Source organism: Melanerpes formicivorus, unplaced genomic scaffold (assembly GCF_026170545.1).
Source record: "Melanerpes formicivorus ecotype bairdi unplaced genomic scaffold, bMelFor1.0.p_v2 SCAF_16, whole genome shotgun sequence".
NCBI lineage: Eukaryota > Metazoa > Chordata > Aves > Piciformes > Picidae > Melanerpes > Melanerpes formicivorus.
In genome coordinates this window covers 16,752,041-16,768,356 of record NW_027142368.1, presented here as the reverse complement: position 1 = coordinate 16,768,356, position 16,316 = coordinate 16,752,041, and the positions used below count along the sequence as shown (strand labels likewise).

At 49.5% G+C, this 16,316-nt stretch overlaps 1 protein-coding gene across 4 annotated transcripts in view; it reads left to right on the top strand.

Moving 5' to 3' along the window:
- The window catches only part of SHANK2 (SH3 and multiple ankyrin repeat domains 2), a 294,358-nt gene that overhangs the window by 34,579 nt on the left and 243,463 nt on the right, over nucleotides 1–16,316 (top strand). For 3 of the 4 annotated variants that reach the window (XM_068148423.1, XM_068148424.1, XM_068148422.1), the window contains exons 4-10: nucleotides 3,915–4,134; nucleotides 8,834–9,037; nucleotides 10,997–11,068; nucleotides 11,975–12,083; nucleotides 12,352–12,503; nucleotides 13,223–13,390; nucleotides 14,701–14,817. In XM_068148423.1, the coding sequence (XP_068004524.1) occupies nucleotides 3,931–4,134; nucleotides 8,834–9,037; nucleotides 10,997–11,068; nucleotides 11,975–12,083; nucleotides 12,352–12,503; nucleotides 13,223–13,390; nucleotides 14,701–14,817 (1,026 nt within the window). In that variant the 5' untranslated portion in view covers nucleotides 3,915–3,930. Of the gene's footprint in view, nucleotides 1–3,914; nucleotides 4,135–8,833; nucleotides 9,038–10,996; nucleotides 11,069–11,974; nucleotides 12,084–12,351; nucleotides 12,504–13,222; nucleotides 13,391–14,700; nucleotides 14,818–16,316 lie in introns of those variants that run through there. The other variant, XM_068148426.1, reaches the window with a different exon arrangement.

The following is a 16,316-nucleotide window of genomic DNA, read 5'->3' as shown; positions in this document are numbered from 1 at the left end:
CCTCTTTCCAGCAGCTGCTGTTACTCTTAACAGCAAACTTTCCTCCCAGTCTGGTTAATGGCATTACTCAACCCGTAACAATGCTGCCTCTGTTTCTGAGCTGTTCTCACAGGTACATTCTGAACCTGTCTGACAATAGCAGTCTAGAGGAGCTCTCCCTGCAGCCAACAGGACTGCTATTGTGCAGCTTAATGTTTGTATAGAAACAGTGTTCTTGTCAGGGCCAGGAGCTGGTGACCCTTGCATGTGAAACCCTGCTCTGAGATCTGGCTGTGCTGGCCTTGGAGAGGACTTCTCCTGTGTGAGCCTCAGCTGTATTTCAGAGAATGTGGTGACCAGTGCAAAGTGGCCACTCAGGTGAGACCACATCCTGTGATATGATGTGGAGAACAGCTCTGAACTCTTCTCCAAGCCACGTGGAATTCTTGCAGCCCTTCCATTTCCAGTGGTCCTTCTCCATTCCTGACAGATGGATCTCAATGGCTACATTGGTTCCCCATACATTTCCTTTCCTAAGCAGCAAGGCATAGGGCAAGCAGTGTTAGCTGCCAGCCTTTCTGTTCCCAGCCTCTGCTTGCACTTGGCTGGGTAAATATCAGAAAGATTACAGTGTGCTGGAAAGGAAAGGACAGAAGAGAATCTGAAAAGACTTCCAACAGGAGTTGGGGGGGGAAAAAAATCCAGAGCTTGTAGATAGAGCAGCTTCACCTCAGGTTCATCTCCCCATGGGCAGCACAGCTTAGCTGCTTGTTCATTTGCATTTTATGCTTATCAACCTTTTTCCTCTGTATCCATAAGGAAAACATTTTTGTGATATTTCAAATACAAACATAATTAAATGTTAACAGAGAGGCACTGCTGCTGTCTTGTTATGTAGATTAGATCAAGTCCTGGGAGCAGAGAAAGTAGATTCCTTCTTGTCCTTACATGTGGGGGTAGCATTCAGAGGCTGCTGGGAAGCAAAGCCTGGATCTCCTTCCTGCTGGGGGCTGCTACCTTGTCTTGTTTGCTGTGTGGCCAAAACTCATCTCCTTGTTTGCTTTATGCTAATCAAACAAACAGTGTCCCAGGTAAAAAGGCAAGGCCTCAACAGATGCTCTGCTCCCCTTACAAAACAAGGAGATACCTTTGGCCAAGAGCTGGCTGAGACTAATTCCATTCTCCTTGTGCTTGTTGGGCTTTTGGCCTTGTTTAGCTTGAACAACTTCATTTTCATTTCAGCCCTGCAGGAAACACCCCCCAGAGTCTGTAGAGGACACTGGGCACCCCCTGTCTTCAGCAGCACACTGGGTGGGATTTAGGGGCACAGATCTCAGACTCTTTGAGACCTGCAAATCTGGGGCTGTACCTCACCACTGTGCCCTGCAGCTGGACATTTCCAGGTCACAGCACTGCACTGCTCTAGGGAGGACACTGAAACTTTAGAGGTTTTGTTCCAGAGCCCCAAGAAACCAGGTTTTGATAAGCAGAAACCCTCCCTGGTGGCAGTGAGCATCTCCACTGAACTAGTGGTGGCATCTCCCATTTCCACACAAGAGCCAAACAACCAAATTGCCCTAAGGTGTTTGTAGACTTAGGGAGATGTCTTTGAGCTCTGCTCCCTGGCCCACACCAGGACCTCTGAGGATTTAGTTTCTCCAGTGCTTGGGACTGGCTTGTTTAAAAAGAGGCATTTAAATGATCTGCTCCTCTGGTGCTGGTGAGACAGAAGTTCTCTTCTTTTTGCCCCACACTTTCAGTAGCTCTTCCATGGCTCCTTGTGCCATTTGTCTCCTTTTTAACCAGCAGACTGGTGCTTGGTGCCTTGTTGGTGCATCTCCAAGGATTTCCTTCCCCTCCTGAGTGCTTGATACCCAGGGGTTGGTTCTTCAGCTGGAGATTGCCATTTGCTAGTCCATGATGGGATATTGCTGGGTAGTTTTTGCAGGCAAATGCATTTGCCAAAAGCCTGGGAAGTGCTTTTTTCCCCCTCCTCATTCAGCTCTATCTGTGTGCTGTATAATTGCAGTTTTTGTATGCTGAGTAATTACAGTTTGCTGTGCTCTGTGGAATCCATTGCTCTGGAATAGATCCTGCTCTCAAAAGGCTTTAGGGAGAGACAAACCCTCTGATGGTCCCAACAGCTTTTTCTTCTCCCTCACTGGACTGCACCCTCAAATACTGTGTACTGACCTCCTGTGTTTTGGCTTTCTGTGATTCAGCACTGGGAGATAAATAAGGAAGGCATCCTAATGTTTATGCTTTTTATTGGCTTAAGGTGCTTTGGAGAGCAGCATTAATTTACAGTTCAGTGAAGCAGTAAGAAAATGAAATGCTCCCTCCAGAGCTTCCTTTTGTACACAGAGCCTTGCATTAGGCTGCTGTGAAGTGGCATGATTGCAGACTGTTGAATGTGCTGGGTCTGGCTTCATTAGTGATTAGAGCTGAGGGTAATGGCACTGGAATGGTCCTGCAGCAGAGAGGACAAGGAGGCTTGGGGAGGTGGGGGTGTGTGATGTGCTTTGGAAACACCTATGGCCCCAAGCTTTAGGTCTGTCTTCTGCTGCCAGCTCTGGCCCCAGTGTAAGGTCACCTCAAAATGCTCAGTGAGGAGGGTGACCTTTTTATACCTGCTCTGCAGAAGCAGCTGGACAGTGAAGAGGAATTGAATTCTCTGCTCATGATATGTGGTTGGCTCAAATGACATCCTGGAACCCAGTGGTACTGAATGTGCCCTTGGTGCCTGCTCTTTCTTGGCTGGATTTACTTTGAGGGGTCCAAGTGTAAGACCATTCCAGAAGACATCAATTGGGATGGCTCAGTGCAGTCCCCTGGTGTGTGAGTGGCCCTGGTGAGGCCAGTTCACCTTTCTGGGCTTTGCTTTTGCTTTCTTGGCATTTTATCACGTGGGCCAACAGTGGAGTCGGTTGGGGGTTAATTGTTGTGGTGCTGTTTTTCTTTCCTTTCAGCTGAGGGGGTTTTTAATTACAAAGGAGAGAAGTTGTCCTGGAAGGTTTCTTATGGAAAATATGAAAAATAAATTGGTGTTTTTCTGGCCCCTTCAGGCTGCTGAAGCAGATGGTTCCCATGCACAGTTCAGAGTGGGCTCTTCAGCTTCCCTTCCACTAGAGTTTTTTCCACCCTCATTTCCCCATAGAACAATGATTCTCATTTCCTCTGGGGGACTGAAAGAAGGTCTTTGGCTGCTGTAGTTGGAAGAACCCAGAGGGAAAATAGTTTGCTGTTCTTATTGTGAGACCTCTGAATACAAATTCCATAGTTTCTGGGTAAACATGACTTTGATTTTCCCCTGCTCTATAGCACAGGTTACAAGCTGTGTTGAATCTGTGTGTGAGTGTGTCAGACAGATTTGGGTAGTGACTGATATCAAAGGATGTTTTGTGAGCCACACACCACAAAGCAGCATCTGCATCTGTCTGGCATGCTGCAGGATTTCCTTTTCTGGTTGATTCTGCTATTAGAAGTTGCTGTCTTTCGTTGAAGCCTCACCTGGAGAGCTTCCTGGGGCACAGGCTGAGGTTAGTTTAGCACCCAGGTTAATTGCACTGGGAGAAGCAGGCTTCAAAGCCAGATCTAGGTCTAAGTACAGTTTACAACAGTGCCATTTAGCAAGGGCCCTGATGTTCTGCTGGGTTTTTCTAGATCCTTTGGGAATCTGGGATGCCTGGGAAGAAAATTCCTCTTCCCTTTTATTGCTCTTTTTGCCTTCTTTTGTCCTTCTTCCTCTTCTGTAGCCAAACTTACTTCCATTGCACTCTGCCTACCCAGTGTAGAATACAGAAGGAAATAAAAGGAGGACAAAACACAAGATTGGGTGGTTGAATGCATGTTACCCCCAAGGGGACAAAACCTGTAGCTCCATCTAAGGTTGCAACCAGAGCTTAGCTTCTCCTCTTTCTCGTTTGTGTTGGCAGGATACAATCCGTGGCCATGCCTCGTAGCCCGACGTCAAGCGAGGATGAAATGGCACAAAGCTTTTCTGACTACTCTGTTGAGTCTGAATCAGACAGCTCCAAAGAGGAAACTATTTATGACACAATCAGAGCAACTGCAGAGAAGCCAAGCAGCAGGATGGAGGACAGCCAGAGCAACACGTTGGTGATTCGGGTTATCATACCTGACCTGCAGCAAACGGTGAGGCACTGCTGCACGGCAGCTTCCAGGGCTGCCTTTGCTGCCTGGAGCCTGCCCTGCAGCTCTTCTGGTTTCTGACCACCTTTTGACATATTGCAAGCAAAATCTATGTCATATTTTCTTTCAACCTCTGTATTCTGTGCCCTGGTGGTATAGCTGACTGCCTAAAGGCACTGTCCCATCCCACAGTCCTGTCCCATTCCTATCCCATCCCACCCCACAGTCTCATCCCAGAGAGTCTATTTCCTGCATTAGCTGGATGAAAGCTGTGATCCTAAGGCAAACCACCTGCCTGATCTGCAGTCAGAGGCATTTGGGCAGAAGAGAATTAGGAGTCTGGAGTCTCAGCAGCAGCAGTTTGAAGCCCCAGATCAGGCTGTGTTTAGCAAAGGCTCACACACATGCACAGCTCCACTGTCTTCTCTAGCTCCTCTTTTCATCGGGCAGTTGTGGCTGACACCAGACTGGAGTCTCTGTGTCAAGTTTTCTCTCTCTGCTTATTGTTGTGCCCTCCCATGGAAAGAAAAAAGCTCTCTTGCTAGGCAGCTTGTGATGTTTAGAGCATGAAAATGAGGCAAGAGAAGCACAAATAAACCCTTCTTTGCTCCTTTGCCTCTGTGCCTTCCCTGCACCGTTGCTGTCTCTCACACTTCCACAGGACGTTTGGGTTGTTTTGGGGGGTTCCTTTGGGTTGTTTTTTTCCTTTGTTTGGTTTGGTTTGGTTTGGTTTTGTTTTGAAACAGGAGCATTCTGTGCACTTACAAGATCTACACCTGCAGCTTGTTTCTGCAAACCCAGGAGGGCTTCCTGAGAGCTTCCTCAGTTTATAAGCAGCTTCAGATGCTCAAATTCTCCTTTGTCCTCTGTTCTACCTGGTATTTCTTTTCCTTGTGAGGAATCAGCACTCACGTGGGAGGAAGAGCCAAGTGTGGCACCAGCCTGTCCTGCAGTGTCACAGTGACATCAAACTGCTGCTTTGCTCTCTGTCACCTCCTCACCACTCACAGCAGGAACAGAGCAGAGAGCATAGAATGGACCTTGGCTGCTCTACCTGGAGGAGTTGTTTGTAAGCCAGCTTCTGGATTTATGGCTGTCTCATGTCCTCACATCCAGGGAATGAAAACAGAGACTTTCCAAGAGCTGATTTGATCTCTAACCTCTTACAGAGAGAATTGAGCAGACTTTTCCCCTTGTTAAAAGGTGTCTGATTGAGGAAATGAGAGCAAAAGCTTTCATTTTAACTACAACTCCCCTGAAGAGTTCTGTAGGTAGAAATCTGCTGGCCAAATTCCTCACCCTTTCCCACAGGGAACTCCTAATGTCTTGTTGCTTTTCTGGTTGGTGGGGCACGCAGAGTTCAGTGTCTGGTGTGCTAGGGACACAAAGCTGCAAAGGTTTGCTGCTGTTTGTTTGTCAGCAGGCAAATCCTTCCACGGGGTTAAGCCTTGTGCTGGAGAAGGGCTCAGGAGTTACTGACTCTTATCCAGAGCTACAACTTGTCCAAGTTTGTCATTAATTATCCAGATTACCCTGGGCCTCCTTGAATGCTTCTGTCAGCTGATGGGAGGCATCAGACTTTTTTCATCTCAGAGATGATTATAAAAGCAGATTCTTTTTGTGCATGTGTGCTACATAAATCACTCTGTGCTGACATTGAAGATCTGCATCACACTGCCCTGCCACTGAAGATCTGTCTCAGATGCAATTACTCCTTTCTTTTTAATTAAGTTCATTTTTGGACTGATAGGGAAGGGCTGTCTGCAGGCTGACAGGGAGGAGCTCTTCTGACAGCATGGCCTCAGGTGTGGCTGTTGAGCTCTTTTCTGTAATGCCCAATCTGCACAGGGCTGCAGGGATTCTCATGGGGAGCATCCCCTCCTAAATTCTTGTACTCAAAAGATCACAGAATCACAGAAACATTCAGGTTGGAACAGACTCTCAGGGTCACCAGATCCAGCTGAGAACCCTACTCTACAAGGCTCACCCCTAAACCCTATCCCCAAGCACCACATCCAAACCACCTCTAAACACATCCAGGGTTGGGGACTCCAGCACCTCCCTGGGCAGCACATTCCAATCCCTGACCACTCTGGATGGGGAAAAAATTTTCCTCATGTCCAGTCTAAACCTGCCCAGTGGCAGCTTGAGGCTGTTCCCTCTTGTCCTCTCACTAATTACCTGTGAGAAGAGAACAGCAGCAGCCTCTACAACCTCCTTTCCTTTCAGGTAGTTGTAGACAGCCATGAGGTCTCCCCTCAGCCTCCTCTGTTTCACACTAACCATCCCTAGCTGCTTCAGTTGCTCTTCATCAGATTTATTCTCCAGGCCCTTCACAGCTTCCTTGCCTTCCTCTGCCTTGGCTCCAGCACCTCCACATCTCTCTTGGATTGATGTGCCCAAAACTGGACACAACACTTGAGTTGTGGCCTCCCTAGAGCCGAGTCCCAGGGGACAATCCCCTCCCTGCTCCTCTGGACACAGCATTGCTGATCCCTGCCAGGATGCCTTTGGTTTCTTGGCCACCTGGGCACACTGCTGGCTCCTATTCAGCTGCTTCTCCATTAGAAACCCCAGGTCCCTTTCTGCCAGGCAGCTCTCCAGCCACACTTCCCCAAGCTTGTAGTGGTGCTTGGGGTTGTTGTGACCCAAGCGCAGAACCTGGCACTTAGCCTCATCGAAGCTCCTCCTCAATCAGTCCAAGTCCCTCTGTGGAGCTTCCCAACCCTCCTGCAGATCATCACTGGCACCTCACTTGGTGCCATGTCTTTCAGATGAGAATTTCTGCTGGAATCACAGCACTGCTCCACTAGTTGCTATGGGGTGAGATGAAGCTCTGTGAGGAGGCAGTGGTGTGGGACCTGAGCTGGACAGGAAGAGCTCAGAGGGCAGAGCGGGTCTGAGGCAGCCGCGAGCCGCACGTGGGGTGGTTATTAAATCTTGGCTGAAGCAGTCATCTCCTTGGGTCTTTCATTTTGGTATTGATTGAAATACTGAAATCCACTCTTGTACTTAAATTTAAAAGGATTTTGCCTGCAGTGAAGTCCTCTGTCAAGACAGCTCTGCTTGGCTGTGGCTGGGGTTTTATTGATGACCCAACCAGTTTGCTGTCTCTTTGTGTGCGGTGCTCAGTGAATAGCTCCAGTAAAATGGAAAGCTTGGCTGTGCCCTGCTGCTGGAAACAGAGGGATGGGAGCCTCCTGAAGCCCCTCTCCTTTCATTGCTCTAGCTTTTAGCCCAATAGTAAGTTATTTATTGACTCTATTGAAACAATTTCATCATTATTATGAATTTTAAATCACTCTTGTGCAGGAAATGCAATAAACCAGGAGGGGTCTCCAGGTTTGTGTTTTGTTTGTCCATTTTTATTGCTTTACTTCTGGCATTATTATGTTTGGGTTCCCCCCCCCCCCCCCCCCCCCCCCCCTTTCAATAAACTCTTAATGAAAAGTAACTCAGTTGTTTTAATCAGCTCTGTGGCTGGTGACCTGTTTGTGATTTAATTTATCAGCCCACAAGCTCTTGTACAGAAGAGTGAAATCTGGATTCAGGCTTGCAAAGAGGGAGGCTGAGAGCTGAAATGTGGTGTAGCAGAGGTGGGAGAAGGTCATGCTTCATGAGCTGGGTTATAGCTGCAAGCCAAATCCAGCAGACAGGGAACTTGCTAAGTGATCTCCCACTGTAGGAGCTCTGTCCTGCTGCCCTTTTATTCTCATCTGAAGCTTTAAAGACAATGCCAACCTCAACAAGCTCACCCCAGGCTCTTCAGAAGGCTTTGCTTAGAGCAGCTCCTGTTTTGTCTCCTCCTCAGCTCAGGTGCTACTCCAGTGTGCTGACACTGCTTGGTGGAGAGAGTAACTTCTGACTGCTGCTGTGCACTGTCTGTGTCCAGGGAAGTGTCTGCCTAGCACAGGGGTTGAAGAGTATTTAACTGAGTGGCTGAAGGACTTCCTGAGCTTAGCAAAACTGAGGGGAGACCTCACTGCTCTCTACAGCTCCTTGAAAGGAGGTTGGAACCAGGTGGGGGTTGGTCCCTTCTCCTTAGTACAAGGTGATAGAATGAGAGGAAGTGGCCTCAAGTTGTGCCAGGGGAGGGTTTTGTGAGTCACTCCTCCCTTGGTTGTTTCATGTTGGACTTCCAGTGCAAAGCATTGTTTGGTAAGTGGTGGTTTGGTAAAAGAGCAGTTTCAGTTTGTTCATTTTTCCTACTGCATTGCTCTTTATGCTTTCCCTTTCCCTTCTCATTTTCAGTGTTCATTGGCCCTTCAAGACAAACTTTCACAGCTCACCTGGTCTTGAGATGCGACCAAAAGGGTTCAAAGAATGAAGCCCACATTTGTCAGCACAAAATGTCTTGCTTTCAGGCCTGTTTCTCCAGCTCTTTGCCATTAAAATATCCTCCCCTTTTTTTTTTTTTTTAGCTGAGTAATTCATTTCAGGAAGTTATTGAAGATTAGAAGAAGTTTTGCAGCCCTCTGCCCTGCCTGCTCCAAGGGCTGCATTCAGTCACTTTCCTCACTGCCTGCACCCATCCAAGCCTGAGAAATTGTGCTAGGGAGCAGTTGCTTGGTTCTTGAGTTAGCTTTTTGCATAGCTGCTCCTGATGAATTGTAAATTGCTGCTGGGGTGTCAGCATCTCTGAACCTCAGCACATTTCTCTTTCACTCATTGCATTTAGTTTTAAAACGATTCCTCTTTACAGAAATGCATCAGGTTCAACCCAGAAGCTTCGGTGTGGGTCGCAAAGCAACGGATTCTGTGCACTTTGAACCAGAGCTTGAAAGATGTCCTGAATTATGGACTGTTCCAGCCTGCAAGCAATGGCAGGGATGGGAAGTTTCTGGATGAGGAACGACTTCTGAGGGAGTACCCACAGCCAGTGAATAAAGGAGTTCCTTCCCTGGAGGTATTTGTAGAGCTGATGTCTGAGATGTTTGTGTTCTGAGGCAATTTCACAGCAAGCTGTACTGGAGGTTTCCACATGGACCTGGATTGCACTTGGGAAGCAGCCTGGAGTCTGGGCTTGAGCCTTTGCTCACAGAGGTGCTGGTGTTCACTTGCTGGGTGTTACCCCCAAAAGGCTGTGAAGGATCAGCCTGTCTGGGAGATTTGGAGCTGTCCTCTGCTGAGGACTGCTGAGCTGTATCTTACCCTGTGATGTCAAAAAGCAATGTGAGGTTCTGGATTAAGCTTTTGGGCCTCTTGGTTTGGTTTGCAGTAGTAGGGCAGGAGTTGCAGAGTAACCAGCCTTTGCTTTCTCCCAGACAGGATCTTTCTGTCTCAGTGAAGCCTTTTTACTTTTGTTACCCCTTCCCCCCCTGCCTTGTCTCGTTCCCCCTGTGGTCCCCTTCAGAGGGCACAGATGTCCTTTCTCTCTGTCCTGGGAAAGCAGAAAGGAAGGAGGGGGGCTGTATGTGTGAAGCCATCCCAACACAGAGCCTGGAATTTCCCCCCTCCCTGTTGCTCATGCAGAGGCTGTGCAGCTGGGGGATAGGGTGGGCAGAACTGTCAGGGCACTGGGCAAACATGGAGCAGAGCCAGATCCCACTGAAACACAGGGTAGCAGGAAACTGGGGCATGAAACTTGCATTTAATTAACTTGGTATTGCTTGTATGGTGGTGCATCAAGCACTAATAATCTGCAGTTAATAGACCTTGCTCCACTATAGCACATATCCAAAGGGGACAGAGCTGGGGTCCAGAGATGGCTTCAGGTCCTCCAATCTCCAGCAGCTCATTTTGGAGATTCAATCACTGATGCCCAGGGTGTAGTCATAAGCAGAGGAAACAATCACAGCCATAAGCAAGGTAAATAACCACAGCTCTAAGCACAGGAAACAACCGCAGCCATGAACAAAGGAAACAATCAGCCACAAGCCAACAGAACAACTGCTTCATTGTTGTCACTGCTTGCATTGCATTGCATTGCATTGCATTGCTTCATTGTTGTCCCTGCAGCCCCAGGACTGGGTTTCAGGGGTTAAAGCTGTTATCAAAGCCTCCTTCAGTGCAGCCTCCTGGTCCAACAGACCTGCTGCATTCCTTGCATTCTGGGGGCTAGGCTTAGCTAATCGTGATTTATAACCGGGTAGAGCCCAGGAGTGCTTTGCCACAGACCTTGCTGCTCTGGCCACAGGGGCAGCAAACTGCTCAGGGTAAGAGGGGAGTGAGTTTCATTCAAAAGAGGCAGTGCTCTGAACCACCTGCACAGCACCAGTCCCATTAAACATCAGAAGAACTTTCCCCCTGTGTCAACCCTGCCAGTGTAGACTGAGGGATTTTTCAGGAATCCTTTTTCATTGTTTCTTAGTTGTGTTTCGTATTCCAGGTTGCAGGAATGGTGACACAAGGAGTCCTGCGGGGTTTGTTTAACACCTCAGCTCTTTCTGCCTGAGAGTGCAGAGGGAAGTGCACAGATACCCTTATGGAGAAGCTCTCTTTCACTCTGATTCTTGCTTATTTGTCCAGATTGCCCAGGGAGGTGGTGGAAGCCTCAGCCCTGGAGGTGTTTGCAGCCAGGCTGGATGTGGCTGTGAGCAGCCTGATGTCCCTGCCCATGGCAGCGGGGTTGGAACTGTCTGATCCTTGAGGTCCCTTCTAAGCCTAACAATTCTGTGATTCTAGAGGCTGCTCTCATTTCCCAGCCACCTCCACTGGTTTCAGTAGTTTCAGGCATTTTGCTTACCTGAACTCTCCATCTGTGCTGCCGCTGGGGCGAGCAGAGTGCTGAGCACTGGTGAATGCTCCCAGGCAAACGCTCAGCCTTTCTTTGAGTGGTGCCTGAATCGGCCCCACAGTGGGGGGCATGCTGTGGGTGTCAGCAAAAGAGGGCATTTGAAATGCAATGTTTCTTTCCTCCCCTCAGTTTCGCTACAAGAAGAGAGTGTACAAACAGCTCAGCCTGGATGAGAAGCAGCTGGCCAAGCTCCACACCAAGGTACGCCCCAGTTGCTGGAGGGGTCAGTGGCTGCTGGCTGAGCAGATCAATGTGCTCCAGAAACTGGAAACGAAGAGGAACTCATTCCCCCCTTAGGGCAGCTCTTGAACAGCAAACAGGACTAACTGGGATGTGTGAATTGTGGTTTGGGAATGTCTTCCTTAGGACTCTTCCATATGCTGGAGACTTTAAATGACCCTTAGTTACTGTGTCTTTACACTCCCTTGCAGGCCAAAATAATCACCATGATCAGCACAGGCTGAGACACCTTCGCCTGGGGAAGAGCAGCCCCGGGGGGATCTTCTCAGTGCTCAGCACAAGCTAAAGGGTGGGGGGCAAGAGGATGAGGAGCACAGACCCTTGTCAGTGCTGCCCAGTGACAGCACCAGGGACCATGGGCACAAACTGGAACTCAGGAGGCTCCATCTGACCAGGAGGAGAAAATTCTTTGGTCTGAGGGTGCTGGAGGCCCGGAGCAGGCTGCCCAGAGAGGCTGTGGAGTTCTCTCTTCTCTGGAGAGCTTCCAACCCCTCCTGGTCATTGCTATCCAGGGCAAGTTGCTGTGGGTGACCTGCCCTGGATGACCTCCAGAGGTATCTTCCAACCCCCACCATTCTGCGAGGGTTGGCTGTAATACACCACCCTAATTGCTTAATGAATGAATCCTCCACTCATTTTTCCCCTCAAAACGGTAGACCTAGGCTCTTCTGACCTTAGTTGACTTTTGAACATTATAAATTGTGGGATTTGTGCTCTCAGCATCAATTCAGCTTCCCCAGGAACGTGCCTTAGCTCCTGGGCAGTGATGTTAATGGCTGCTGACAGCAAGTGGCAGAACACTGCACTTGGAGTCAGACCTTTCCTTTCAGACTCGGGGGGTGATTCATTTGCCACTCTTTGTTTCAGGCTAATTTGAGGAAGTTTATGGACCACGTTCACCACCTCTCAGTGGAGAAAGTCACAAAGATGTTGGACCGAGGGCTGGACCCAAACTATCACGACCTGGAAAGTGGAGGTCAGGACAGTAGAACTAGCAGTGTAAAGCAGTACCTTGGGTTTGTTCCACCTGAACTGATGTCAGACATTCTTTCTGCTGCCTTCACAGCTCCAGGCCGAGGGAATCGGCATGGGTTTGTTGTCCAAAGGGGAAAAAAAAAAACCACTCTGATTTTAAGGTTTTCTTTTGAGCATCTCTTTTAACTTGCCACCATTAGAGCAAATGTTCTTCGTGCTGCTAATTCGCTGATCTCTTTTTTTGAAGTACCTGCTGTTCTCCTCTTTAGAAACACCCCTGACTCTGGCAGTTCAGCTTGACAATACAGTAGAAGTCATAAAAGCTCTAAAAAATGGAGGAGCACATTTAGACTTCAGAGCCAAAGATGGAATGACAGCTCTGCACAAAGCAGCCCGAGCCAAGAACCCAGCAACCCTCAAGGTAAATGCTTTCAGTAGCAAATGAGACATGATTTTGGAGGAAGACAGACATAAAGGGGAATGTTGGCAGTTAATTACTGCATTGTCCTCCCCTTTAGCCTTTAATGTGTGCTTGTTCTGGTGTTCTCCTGTGGCTTTCCTTTCAATAAGGAGCCTTTTCATTGCTGATCTTCCTTTGGTGAGAAGAAAAAGTGGTGAAATTTAACCTTATTCATTGATCCATTGAGAGAGAGCTGTCTGAGGACTCGGGAATCGTGCTCCTCTTTCTCCTGGGAAGCCCAAGCCAGTGGCACGAGTGACTGTGCTCCGTCTTACCACGGTTCTCTCTCGCATTTTAGCAGGCATTCTTAAATCCCCTCGACAGACCGGACTGAGCCTTACCTTTGTGGCTCTTGCTAATTGCCTTTTGACAGCCCCTGCAATTGCATGACATTCTGATAAGGCATCTTGGAGCTGGAGAGGTGAATGTGCTGCAGCATCTTCAGAACTGAACCGAATGAGAGGCTCACCCTTTCCTGGCTGCCCCCATAGGCTGCTTCAGGTCCTAATTCTTGCAGTGCCTTTTCTTGCTTGCCCATTTCTGTCAGCTTAGGAAGTGAGCAAAAAAATACACGTTATGGTGAATAGTGCCCTGGTAAATAACTTTTCCGGGTAGGAAAGTCACTTTATCGTTCAGAGTCCCTCCAAAGTGTGTTTTTCACAACCTGTGATTGCTTTCAGACCCTCTTAGAACTCGGAGCATCTCCTAACTACAAGGACAGCTGTGGGCTGACGGCGCTGTACCACACTGCTGTGGTGGGAGGGGATCCTTACTGCTGCGAGCTCTTGCTGCATGAGCACGCTGCCGTCAGCTGCAGGGATGAAAACGGCTGGCAAGAAATCCATCAGGTAGGGAAGATGACTTTTTGTTTGAGGAAATGTGCCACAGGTGTGCAGAGAATCTGAACCGGGGTTGGAAAGAACCTCTGGAGATCATTGAGTCCAGGGAAGGTGACAAAAGAACACATCCAGGTGGCTTTTGAAAGTCTCCAGGGGAAGGAGGTTCTGCAACCTCTCTGGGCAGCCTGGTCCTGGGCTCTGTCACCCTCACAATGAAGAAGTTTATTTTCTCACGTTGAGGTGGAGCCTCCTGTGCTCCAGTTTGCATCTGCTGCCCCTTGTCAGCCTTGATCAGATCCCCTCTCAGGCTGCTCCTCTCCAGGCTGGACAGCCCCAGGTCTCAGCCTTTGCTCATCACACAGGTGTCCCAGTCCCTTCCTCACCCTCGCAGCCCGCGTTGGACTCAGGCTCCTTGTGCCTCCTCCCGGCGCGCTGGCGGCTGGCAGCAAGCGCCGGTGCCATCTGATCATCTCCGGCGCCATCTAGCGGACAATCTGCCGCAGTGCAGCAGGACAAAGCCCAGCCCGTGCCCGGCTGCTTGGCACATTCGGCCGCTGGGAGCGTTAGCAGACGAAGAGTGCCAAACTTTGTCTTTTCTTGATACCTTGAGCTGCAAAACCCAGCAGTGCACAAATGGAAGTTTGGAGGCAGGTGTGCACATGGAATGGTTGCTCAGGGCCTCATCCAACCTGGTTTAAAACACTTTTGGAATGAGGTGCCCACAGCTTCTCTGGGCAATCTGTCCCAGTGCCTCACCATCCTCTGAGTAAAGAATTGTTCCTAATCTCCAGTCTCAGTCCCTCGCCTTCCAGCTCAAACCCATTGCCCCTCATCCTGCCACTCCAAGGCCCTGTCACAAGTCCCTCCCCAGCTCTCCTGGAGCCCCTTCAGCTACTGGAAGGCTGCTCTAGGGTCTCCCTGGAGCCTGCTCCACTCCAGGCAGAACATCACCAGCTCCCTCAGCCTGTTCATGTAGCAGAGGTGCTCCAGCCTCCTGGTCAACTTTGTGGCCTCCTCTGGACCTGCTTCATCAGGTCCATGTCCTTCCTGTGTTGAGGTCTTCATGGCTGGACACAGCACTTCAGGTGAAGTCTCCCCAGAGCAGAGGGGCAGGATCTTGTCTCTCCATCTGCTGGCCATGCTGCTATGGGTGCAGCCCGGGGTAAGGCTGGCATCTGGGTGTTGCCTTCCTGCTCAATCCGGGGGTGGTTCTGAAAATAAAAGCCTGAGCAGCAAAACAGCATCTTCTGCTGCACATCTCACCTGGAAGGCTTGTCTGGAGCACCCAGTAACCCCCACCTGGGTGCATCTCTCCCCAGGCCTGCCGATACGGACACGTCCAACACCTGGAGCACCTCCTGTTCTATGGCGCAGACATGGGCGCCCAGAACGCCTCAGGGAACACCGCGCTGCACATCTGTGCCCTCTACAACCAGGTGAGCTGCCCACCCCAGGGACACACTGCCCTCCTTCAGCGACATACAGCAGGAGCTGAAGGGTGCCTGGGCCCCCCCTGTGTGGCTAAGCGAGGAGGGATGTCTTGCTTTGAGGGAAGGTGGAGCTGGAGAGTCCAGAATCACAGAATCACCCAGGTTGGAAGAGACCTCCAAGATCATCAAGTCCAAGCAATCACCCAACCCTGACTAATCACCTAGAACATGGCACTGAGTGCCTCATCCTGTCCCTTCTTAACACCTCCAGGGATGTCACCCCCACCCCCTCCCTGGGCAGCCCATCCCAAGACCAATCTCTCCATCTGTGAAGATCTTCCTTCTAAGGTCAAGCCTAAACTTCCCCCTGCACAGCTTGAGACTGTCCCCTCTTGTTCTGGTGCTGCTTGCCTGGGAGAAGAGACCAGCCCCCAGCTGGCTACAACCTCCCTTTGGGCAGTTGTAGAGAGCAATAAGGTCTCTGGGGACTGTGTGTGGTGGTTTTAACTCTGAGCTGCTCTGGCAAAGTTCATGCTGGGGGGAAACTTCAACCCACCACACTGTGAGAAGGTGGCATGCAGCCAGGGAATAAGGCTACAACTGAGGTACAAGTGTGAAGTCTTTCATGCCCAGCCATGGAAGCAGAGGCTGGTTGGGTTTCCTGGTGCAGAGGCTTGGTGGCAGGCTGTCTGGAGGTGGCAGTTTCCTCGCCGTTATGAGATGCATTTGAGATCAATTTCCCCTCGCTGCTGATGCGTAGAAGCAAGTTGCACAGAGCAGCAACAGCTCGTTAGCTGTCATTCAGTTTGCTTAACGGGCAATGGAGTGTGGCAGGAAAGAGAAGGAAGAGGATGAAAACCTCTTTTATTAGCGTTTCACTCCCTGGTCACAGAGAAAGCTGCTCTGTGTAGGTAGCGAGAGATTCCCTGTCGAATCGGGAAGCAAACCAACTGCCAGCCTGTATTTAATTCTGTGCCACATCTAATTATTTGCTTCCTGATAGAATTCATTGCTGGTTTGCTTGAACTGCCATTAGAATCCAGGAAGAAATCCTTGGAAAACCCAGTTGGAATGCGTGTGCAGACGACACCAGATCCCAGGTGGAGTCACTTGCCAGCAGCAGAGCCATTCGAGTTTGGCAGCATCTTGCCACCCCACTTGCGTGGCTGGGATGGGCAGGGGAGGAGTTTGGGGACTGGTTGTACACTGGTGCATTAAATTAGGCAAACACAAGTCATGGGGTGTGAGTGTAACCAGTGAAACATCTGCTGCAGCATCTGCTGCTTAATTAATTACCACCTTCAGGTTTATTCAGAAGTCCTGTCAAGGCAAATTCCTTAATTAGCTCTAAAATACCCTCAGCTTCTTAACAAAAGTAATAATGGATTGTTGGGGACAATCTGATGGTTTTCAGGACTGCTGGCCTGATATGCATGTCATAATTGATATTAAGGCATAAAGCTGTGAAAGTCTTCCTTGGTGATTCTGGTTGTGATCAGAGGGCT